The sequence below is a fragment of the Sebastes fasciatus genome, chromosome 14 (genome assembly GCF_043250625.1).
Source record: "Sebastes fasciatus isolate fSebFas1 chromosome 14, fSebFas1.pri, whole genome shotgun sequence".
Classification (NCBI taxonomy): domain Eukaryota; kingdom Metazoa; phylum Chordata; class Actinopteri; order Perciformes; family Sebastidae; genus Sebastes; species Sebastes fasciatus.
Window position 1 is genome coordinate 12,472,186 of NC_133808.1, and position 10,446 is coordinate 12,482,631.

At 37.6% G+C, this 10,446-nt stretch overlaps 2 protein-coding genes and 1 long non-coding RNA gene across 4 annotated transcripts; 1 reads left to right on the forward strand and 2 right to left on the reverse strand.

The window, feature by feature from the left end:
- Positions 1 to 1,660: 1,660 nt before the first annotated feature.
- Positions 1,661 to 4,379, reverse strand: mrpl30 (mitochondrial ribosomal protein L30). The gene is made up of 5 exons (XM_074658877.1): positions 4,329 to 4,379; positions 3,171 to 3,257; positions 2,659 to 2,805; positions 2,186 to 2,259; positions 1,661 to 2,021 (listed from the first exon to the last, which is right to left on the reverse strand). The coding sequence occupies exons 1-5, from the start codon at positions 4,368 to 4,370 to the stop codon at positions 1,889 to 1,891; spliced, it is 483 nt and encodes a 160-aa protein (XP_074514978.1). The 5' UTR covers positions 4,371 to 4,379; the 3' UTR covers positions 1,661 to 1,888.
- A 23-nt stretch (positions 4,380 to 4,402) lies between these two features.
- LOC141782466 (uncharacterized) lies at positions 4,403 to 5,202 on the reverse strand. The gene is made up of 2 exons (XR_012597120.1): positions 4,568 to 5,202; positions 4,403 to 4,464 (listed from the first exon to the last, which is right to left on the reverse strand). It is a non-coding gene; the product is annotated as an uncharacterized LOC141782466 (long non-coding RNA).
- A 148-nt stretch (positions 5,203 to 5,350) lies between these two features.
- mitd1 (MIT, microtubule interacting and transport, domain containing 1) lies at positions 5,351 to 10,123 on the forward strand. Of its 2 annotated transcripts, none has more exons than XM_074658873.1 (7): positions 5,351 to 5,630; positions 5,840 to 5,944; positions 7,645 to 7,781; positions 9,031 to 9,117; positions 9,235 to 9,347; positions 9,449 to 9,509; positions 9,595 to 10,123. In XM_074658873.1, exons 1-7 carry the CDS (start codon positions 5,486 to 5,488, stop codon positions 9,688 to 9,690), a joined length of 744 nt encoding a protein of 247 aa, XP_074514974.1. In that variant the 5' UTR covers positions 5,351 to 5,485; the 3' UTR covers positions 9,691 to 10,123. The 2 variants fall into 2 exon arrangements, with proteins under 2 accessions (XP_074514974.1, XP_074514976.1); XM_074658875.1 differs by having other exon boundaries at positions 5,352 to 5,630; positions 5,843 to 5,944.
- Positions 10,124 to 10,446: the final 323 nt, after the last annotated feature.

Genomic DNA, 10,446 nt, shown 5'->3' on the forward strand with positions numbered 1-10,446 from the left:
GTACAAACGTAAACTACTCAAACTAAGATAGACATTTAATATTGTCGTACAGACGTTAACAACTTAAGGTTATATTGAATCTAAGATCAAATCTGCCCTTGTCTAGTCTAGAAAACGGTAGACGTGTTAATTTGATTAAGTGTTGTAAATGTATATTTACAAGGACTGTTGCAAAAACGCAGCAGCTCATAAACATCAGAGTTTAAAGTGAGTTGAGGTTTACAAAAAAATAGAAATGCTACCGAAGAAGCATGGGAGTAAGTTTATTTTTTTAGTTTCTCTGTATATTGTTTTTATTCTTAATATTTTAATCTTTGCACATCCCTTTCACTTGATACAAAACCATGGTTACGAAACGTTACGACAGTTTCCATCGGAGAGGGAAGTTCATCTCAAAGCTCGTTGCTGTATTTATACCCTACACCTTAAAGAAGGGCGCTTCATTCAGCTGAGTGTAACTACAGAGTTCACTCTGTCACAGAGTGGGAGGGTTTGGCTTGAAAAAGGCCCAGAGAGCTGGTAGTATGGGTGAAAACACTGAATCCTACAATTCCCATAATGCAACACAATCTTTCTTTGTTATACCCTTCTTCCCTGGAAAACTCAAGTGGGGGTGAAAAGAGATGTCACGCGTCATCTCACATTATATCTTTGGGGTGTAACATGCGCAGTAAAATCTGGTCTGCACTTGACTAAAGTTGAGCCAATAGCAACGCACGACGGCAGCTCCAGTGACACTGCATGTGTTATACCCCATAGCTCAAGACTGACTGTCCCAGCCTCTTTCAATAAGCCTTGGGAAAACCCTTGTGTAAAATCAGGGGAGTTCCCCTTTAATGTTGGTTTAGGTGTGTTCAATTATTCTGGTTGATTAGAGCTCCGCTCAGATTAAGGTTAGCTGGGAATAACTGGGATTTACGTGTGGTCACCAAACTCAGCGTACCAGTAAGAATAATAATAAAGGTGTAAATTGTTCCGTCTTCACAATTGCAAAGGGCAGTGAGGTATGTGTCGATTGAAAACAGCCTGTGCACGCCAAATTAAACTGTCCGAACTCCATACTAGACTTTAAAAAAAATTCTACAATGCAGTACACGAAGGAAATTGAGGAGCTTCTCACAGCTGGAAATGATTGAATCTAATTGTGGGTGGTGGTGAAACAACTCCAGAAACTCTTGACAAAGATTTTGCTTTATTTGTAGTTTCACCTGCAGTGTCATTCTATCGCAGTTAGATAACTTGATTGATTGCATAATTTCCAGTTGATATAAATATAAACTTTGTCGATTTCTTATATACTTATTGCAACAACAAAAAAATAGGTAACATTGGGGCAGCCTCATAGCATGAAGGTTCTAGGGCAAGTCGGCCTTTCTGTGAACCTCCATGTGCATGATACAAACCCTCTAAACTTTAGAGTCTAAAGGATAAGCCGATATAGCTGAGGTGTAGATAATTAGTATTTTAGTATGGAATTATGACACAGCTACAGTCCTGTAAAGAGGTCTAATCATTAAAAGTCATTCATAAGTGAAAACACCTGTGCGAGTGGACCCTTGGTGCACAGCTGGAATAAGGTCTAACAATTGCCACTTGTTCTCTGACTCAACAGAAAAGGTGAGAGTACTTGTCTCCAGAAAACACAAACGAAAAGGCAACATTCATTTCAAAAGGTTTTTAATTTATATTGAGTTTTTACAAGTCATGTTTAATAAAGAATTTGAACCATCACCTGTTGCTAATTTTTCACGGGAAAAACGTTACAATTTCGAAAATCGTAACAGCAGTATGTATGACTGATACAGTGTAGTGGAAGCTATGGAGCACAAGATTTTCCATGATATTTATGAACAACTGAACTATTAATTGATATGATTGAAAGCAGGAGCTAAGATTCGATCGCCTTGGGCTCTACAGGTTGGAGGAGGCGACGAACAATCAGCTCTCCTCTGCTGTTTATGTAGGTGTCACCCATGTCCTGTTCAGCAGGGAGTCCATAGGGTGTCTTCAGCGGCTGGATCCTGAATGAACCAGGACAGAGATGACAAGAAACAGTCTCTTTAAATGTCCACACAAATAGCTTTAATAGGCATTTATTAAATGTTCTAAATTAATCCACTTCAGATTTTCCATTGCAGAGACTTGAGGACCGTAATATGAAGCGGACATGTTACATTAATCTTACCTTACAAGGTGCTTGATGAATTTCAGTTGGCTATTGACTGCAGGTGTGTTTTTGTGAATTACAGCTGCATGTGCCTAAATACACAACAAAGAGAGAACAGAGAGACAAATCTGAGACGGCGAGTGTGACAAGTTACAAATTCAATTTTGTGCCTCTACAGTGGACAGATGCAACATCTGCTTGATGTGATACATTCACAGCTAACAATTTAGGTATCATCCCCCTGTGCTGCTCATCTATCTTAATGAAAGCTGTTTCTTCACTCTACAAGGCTAAAGCTTAATGCAGTGCACAATGCTTATTGAGGTGCTAATTTCTGCTTGTTTTGTAGTCATAAAAACAAATTGAACATGACCTATTTACGCATAGATAGTCCTCGAAAATACATCTCGTACATTTCCCAAATATCTTGAAGGTCTTGTGTTCTCCAAAATATTTGCTTTATTTTTTAACAGTACAGGACAAAGGCTTACCTTTTCGAGCCCAAGGTGTTTCACCATCTCTTTCTCCCAGTACGGTCTTCGCATCACACTTTTGACTCGTGTCACTATATGCAGTTTATGAGGTTGGTCTGGATCACCCCCATATTTCTCATGTTCTTTTGATCTCTCTTCAAAAAGCTATGAAGGAAAAACACAGGGCCTTTGAACACTGACAACCGAGCAAATGAGCTCAAGTGATGCTTTAATCATTTAGAAATGCAGAACAAAGCAGCATCAGCATCATTATTATTACAATGTCTGGATTAATTTGTTAGAGGGCCCTGGGTGCTTGATATAACTAAAATTACTAAGGTATTAAAATGAATTGGCACCGGGGCCCTCTACAAGACAGAGCCAAACGTTTAGGTGATAAAAAGTAATCATCTTAGTTATCATTGTACGTAAGTGGTACAAATTCCTTAACAAATTAGCAATTTATCAAATTACAGTATGTGCAGTTAATTGGCATACAGCGAACCTGGGGCTCTTGACTTGATTCTTACCTCTTTTGGGATTCTTGCTTTGGTGAATTTGCTGCGTGCGGACACAAACCACGGGCAAGGTGACAAAAGTGTAGCTTCTGTTAGGATCTGTAAACATACACGAACAGTGGCGAGGCAAAATGAAAAGCAAAGAGTGGTAATATGGCCGAGGCTAAAAGGTCGGAGTGTTATGACATGAGACAATATACATCTGTCAACTATCTGGTTTTCTTAAATATCCTGCTCTATCTGCAAATTAGGAGAGTCTCTCCTGAATTTAATCTTTTTTCCTCTCTCTCTTTCTATTTTACATTGTGAACTCCAATGCTATTATTTCAGTGTTATTGATGATACTGAAGTTGTCAACAGTACCGTGAAACTGGGTATGTAAACTTGTATTATTTGACTTTGCTGCATTTAGTCCTTCCTTGCTGTATTTTATTTATCTTATCTATTCATTTACTTATTTTGAAGGAGGGGTTATGTTCTGTTTGCATTTTTGTATGTTTATCACTTAAAAAATGTATAGAAACCACATCAGATACTGTACTACGGTGGCTATCACTTTAATATCTCTGGGTTTATTCAGCCATTGTGGGTTGCAACAATATGATAAGTAATTCAATTTGCAGACAACAGACATTCCTGTCAGGTTATTTTTTCATTTAATTGTTTTCCAACAGTTTCAGAGGGTCTAACCACCACCTGCATTTATAATTAATGACCATGGAGAATGGCAACATTTATCACTGAATCATTATTGTGCAGCTTTCAGCATACAGTAGCAGAAGTTCTGGCAGCTAGAGTTGGAAAATGTGATGAACAAAACATTGTTTTTATATATATATATATCTTGTCCTAATTGTTTATCACTATTATGTAGTCATATTGTTTCTTTATATTAATCTTGTCTCTAGGTGGAGGCTTCAGATAAGCCCAGTGGGTTTTTTGCCTCTTCCTGCACTGTATATTATTCTTTTTTTTTTTGTTATGTTGTATAGTCTTAAATTGTGCAAAACAAATAAACAAATATATATATTGAGATATCACTCGTTTTTTGTAAAAACCCAAACAGTTAACTATATTTCAAGACAAAGAAAGGCACATTTAAACACATAACACCCTCACAGTTTTGACATTGAGAGATTCGAATTGAAAAATACCACGTGGTGTTCTTACCTTGACTGATAAAGAGCTGAAACCACGACAGACTCCTGACATGTTGTATTTCTGTCACAGTTACAATCTAACTAGTCATGCAGTCCAAGGTTAACGTTCACGTCCAGCCCTGCTAACCCAGAAACAACTATAAGAACTAAACGTTATGAATAAAAACACAAACGTCAATATATTCACATCATATTCACCAACTTTACACGACCAGCATTAAGTAAAGAGCTGAGAAACCATCAGCTAACAGACTGTCAGGTTAGTATGATGGCAGTCTGGTCTCCTCCATGGATGTCTACACCGGAACCGGAAACGTGGAGGAGTTACATTGAAACTGCACCGATGTGACAACTCTTCCTCGAACAAGGTTCCTAGTTATTTTGTAGCTATACATTTTTTTTTGTTTAAAGGTCCCATATTATGCTATTTTCAGTTCATACTTGTATTTTGTGTTTCTACCTGGACATGTTTACATGTTGTAATGTTCAAAAAAAACTTTATTTTCCTCATGCTGTCTGCCTGATTATACCTGTATTCACCCTCTGTCTGAAACGCTCCGTTTTAGTGCATTTTGACGGGATTGCGTTGCTAGGCAACAGCTTGGGTCCGTGTTTACTTCCTGTCAGCTGATGTTATTTACATACACTGCAACCAGGAAATAAACTGGGACACATTTAGAATGTTTATGTTTAAAACCGTGTACAGGTCTAAATATTGTCTATTTGTGACATCACAAATGGACAGAATTCCAAACGGCTTGTTTCAAATGCACAATTTCTGAATACGGGCTGTGTGTATTTCTCTGTATATTGAGCGCTTCGATACATTCACAGTATTTATAAAGCACTTAAACCCGCTTTATAATATAAAATACATGAAAATCTCACTTTTTACAATATGGGACCTTTAAACAAAATAATATGCAATGTAAAATGTATAAAATGTGATTAAAATATAGGTGCTTTAGTTGTATGTTTTCTTGGTGAAACTACACCCATCTAAGCGTCGTGGACCATTTATTACACCATGAAGTTTCTCCGGGAATTATTTTTGTGGCGCACCTTGTATAGCTGTCAACCTGGGAGTGAGTTTCCTGTCAGTAGATAAGCATGAACAGTCTGCTGGTTCTGTAGAAGCTCTAGAGAAGACGAAGGACAGACACAATAATGACACAGAACCACGTGTCTGGGATGGAGACCTCCGCCGTGACCGTCCTGAAGAGAGCCGTGGAGCTGGACCACAGCGACCGGCTCCAGGAGGCTCTGGTCTGCTACCAGGAGGGCATCCAGCTGCTCATGGACGTGTTGAAAGGTACACACATACACACGTGTAGAGACAGCATGATGATGAAGATAATACACAGTAGAGACAGCATGATGATGAAGATAATACACAGTAGAGACAGCATGATGATGAAGATAATACACAGTAGAGACAGCATGATGATGAAGATAATACACAGTAGAGACAGCATGATGATGAAGATATGAGCTTATTCTAGTGTCCTGTCTCACTGCCAGCAGTTGTGAAAGATGAGTCCAAGAGAGGACACTACAGGCAGAAGATAAAAGGCTACATGGACCGAGCAGAGCAGATCAAAGTTCATGTGAACCAGATGAAAGAAGGTAATCAATACAACCACTAAAGGCTAAATAACAAACCGGGCAAAGTGGGATTTTATGTAGGAACATATGACCCATGTCCAACCACTAATGAATCATATTGACCTCTATACTCTGTGAATAGTATTAACTTGAACCTATAGGTCCTGTGTTGTGTGTTGGGTTGTGTCTTGAATATTGTTGTGTTTTGTTGCTGTCGCTTTTGATGTTGTGGTCATTGTTGGTAAAGATTGTAATGTGATTATGTACTGAAATGTAGTTTAACAGATCAAAGTGATTTAAGTGGACTCCAGGAAGAATAGCTGGGCTTCAGCCACAGCTAATGGAGATCCGAATAAAAGATAAAGATATAAATGTACATTTTGACACATGACCCCTGTGTCTACAAGCAGGTAATAATTATAAATCTGCCTAAAGGCCCTTAACAACCCAGCTGTGCTTTAGTGGTGAACTTTTCCAATATAAAAATAATTCTAAAACATTTTTAAAAAAAATCATATGATTGACACAGCACATTTGAAAATAAAATAAAAAATATTGCGTATGTATTTACCCGCTCTTGAGGCCCTGAGGCAAAATCTAGTTTGACTACCTTCACTATTTCAGTTCATATTATGCAAGTTACACTATAGTCCATGAGCCAGACCCCCAAAATGTGGTGGTCGTGCCACTTTGGAGGGACCAAGTCTCATAGTGATTTTTTACATCAGATCAGTATGAAGTTAGTTATAAAGGCATTTGGAGTGGCATTCAGAATTTGCCCGATTACAGCATTAGAGGTAAAAGGTCAAATTGTCTTGACCTCAGTATCATGACAATGTGACCGATGGATAGATTATAGTCTAAGCTTTACAATGATATATAACTTCATGATATTGTGTGTTGGTTTCCCTCTTTTATGCTGGATCTATGTGTAAAATGGCAAAACAAGTTTTAAAAATTTGAATGATGGAGGGATGAAAAAAGAAGTGATAGCACATAGAAAGCTACCATTGCTGCAATGCTATCATGCATTTTCCAACACTAGGGACATAGACCTTTAAAAAAATCACCATGAGACTTGGTCCCTCCAGAATGGCAGGACCAACCCCCTGGCTCATGGAGTACTAGGGATGCACCGATATTGATCAGATATCGGGCCAATACTGACTCAAATAGCTGGATCGGGTATCGGTGACAATGGGGCCGATCAATTCAATTCAATTCTATGTTTATTCACTATATGCATTATGTAATTTTAATTCCTGTTTAAGTTTTGACCAATCTTTTGCTGCATTAAAAGGTTTACTCTTTAATTTTAATTCCTGTTACTTTGAAGGTTTTTCTTTGAAGTTGCTAGAGCACAATTTATTTGAATAATAAATAACAATTCACAAAATTTGTATCTATGTATTTATTTGTTACATTTAGTTTTACAAAGTTAGGAAAGTGATGTTTAAGTTAAGCCTGATGTTGCCTTACACATAAAAGAATGATCCCAGTCTCTTCCACACAGTGAGGCACACAGCTCATTAATTAAACACTGGTATCGGATCGGTACTCGGTACCGGCCGATACCCAAAACCCAGGTATCGCTATCGGGACTGAAAAAGTCAGATCGGTTCATCCCTAAGTTACACAAGGGATTTTATTGTTGCAAGCTTTAGTCTGTGCCACCTCTAACTTCTATTTCTTGTCTCTTTCTGTGTTTCCTCTCCTGTCAGACGGGAAGTACCACGAGCAGATTAGAATAGCCGAGGATGCTACTGGTTACAGCTACGAAGTTCTGTTCAAGCCATACATGAGCAGTTTACTCACAGAGGTCTGGGTACAAGACCCGTACATACGGCACATCCACCAAGTAAGATCTCTGTATTCCCCCCCCCCCCTCTTTGTAACAAGCTGGATCTGGCTTCTTTTATTTGGTTTTGTTCAAGGACTGCAACTACTGATTATTTTTCATTATCAATCAGTCTGTCAATTATCTTTTTAATTACTTGATTAATACAAAGCTGGATTAACATCCAGGCAAAGCAGGCATCTGCATCGGGGCCCCAAAGTCTCCAGTGTCATTGTGTGGCAATTGGTAATATGATTAAATGTAACTTTGCTTGGTGGGTAAATGGGAATATGCACTACTAAAGCACAATATTAACTGACATGACAAGACTTGACAAGGGCCTTAAGGTGGGTCATGCTTTATTAATGTATCTTGAGATCTTAATAGGGTCAAAACAGTTGTAAGACCATCATTATTTCAGCTGATATGGTGCTTAAATGGTGTAAATCCCTAAATCAATTTATGTTTAATCAGGTTACAAAAGTCATGTTGGACAGGAAGGCAATCCAGCCACTCCAAAATACTAAAACAAGTGGCAATGAGAAAGGAAATACATTAAAAAGCCTTTATTGTAGTGGCTAAATCATTAAAAAAGCCAACATGTTTCGACCACTGTAGGTCTTCATCAGGGCATTCAACAAACTGATGTGGCCTCACATATATGGTATCAACAACCAATGGAAGGCAATCACATAATAGATCACCATAATACTACAAAATATTAAAAAAATTCATGAAGAAATAACACATAAACAAGTAATTTATGTACATCATCAATGAAAAATACTCCTAGTAAAACAAACATGAGAGCCTATACAGAAAGAAGAAACAATATATACATTTTACTTACAAAAGTAATGTCTTCACATTGTTAACTTGTGTTCGATATATGTAGTGGATAAACAACCTAAATGATTAATTGATTGAATTGTGACTGATTATCAGTCAGTTGAATAAGCATTAATCAAAAACTTGAATGCTGAATAAGGCATGAATAATACATAATTATATTGTGTTAATGGGAAATAATTAGTTGAGTAAATTAAATTAACTTAAGAGTTTAGTTTATAGTAAACCTGGAGTGAACTCTGAAAGTTGGTTATCCTGCATCCCACAACACATAAAACAATTCAATTGAAATATTATCAAAGTTTATTGCCTTAAATGTTGAATTTTCAATTTTTAAAATGATTTTTTTAAATGGCAAACACTTAATTTTAATTGCAACTTAATACTGTACCACACTGCTTCCCCGTTCTCTCCACTACAGTTGTACAACTTCCTGCGGTTCTGTGAGATGCTGATAAAAGCGCCCTGCAAGGTGAAAAAGATCCATCTCCTCACTTCACAGGATGAAGTAAGTTATTGAACTCATGAGGTCATACTAATGTAGTGAATGCGTTGCAGCCATAGCGGTCTCTTCTGTTCAGTTTGGTGCTCTTGTTGTTTCACTGCCGTTCGTCCCGTCCTGCAGGCGAATAGCGGCCAGCAGAGCAGCGCTCTGGCCGAGCTCAAAGAGAGTCTGAGTGCTGAGGGAGTGAGTCTGGATCTGCAGTACTCCTCATCTATACATGACAGGGACATCAGGTACAGCTGCCAATGACATATGAAGGATCTTTTTTCTCCCCACTCTCTGTGATTGCATCTTTATTTTATGGCAGTTTATCCAAAATGAATTGTGTTTTTAGGTTTGACAATGGTTGGATCATCAAGATAGGAAGAGGGCTGGATATCTACAAGAGACCTAAGGTGAGACTTCATACTAATTCATACTCATCCTTCTCTATTGTTGCCATTGTCAGAATTATTATCATATTATTGTTTTATCTTCCAGGGCCGATTCTCTCTTGGATATTGTGACTATGACCTCAGGCAGTGCCAGGAGACCAACGTAGACATTTTTCACACCAAACACACAAAAACGCTATGAGATTCATAAAGCTTATATAAATTTTTTTTCTATCTTAGTTTACTTACCTGCCCTCAAAACACACAGACACATCCGCTGTGTTTTGGGGTTTGCCTTAACGAACACGTGCACGTCATCGGCCTTATAACAACTGTGTAACAGCAATTTTTATCTGGTTTTACAATATGCTTTGTGTCACACTGGTGTCTCTTTAATTCCAACCAACTGTATGATTCTGTATGGTTTCTTCAGTCTTGTGTGTAATCAAACTTTGCAAAAGAGTTTCCTGTTTATATCTTTCTTTCTTTTTGAGGCTTTAAGTTGGGTTTTTTTTAAACTTTTTTAAACTTTTTTTATCAAAACTTTTTTAACCTCTCTACTGCTGTATGCTTTTTAGGATGTCATACCGCCATCTAGTGGAAAAATAAATTAAAAGTGCTTTTATAATATAAAATGTGTCTGTGTTTTATTATAACCCTGTGATAGTCTGGCGACCTGTTCAGGGTGTACCTGACCTTCGCCCAATGTCAGCTGGGATCAGCTCCAGCCCCCTGCGACCCTGAAAAGGATAAGCGGTTTGATGGATGGATGTGTTTTATTATTCAATTTTAACGATGATACAAGCTCATGTATGCAATTCAAAATAAATGCATACATAATAATAATAATAGGATTAGTAACTACAAAATTAAAACTTTAATTCAAGTCTGATTTTGGTGTCTACCTAACAAACTGCAGCAGATTATTACATTTAAATAGTTTATTTAGTTTGTGGTA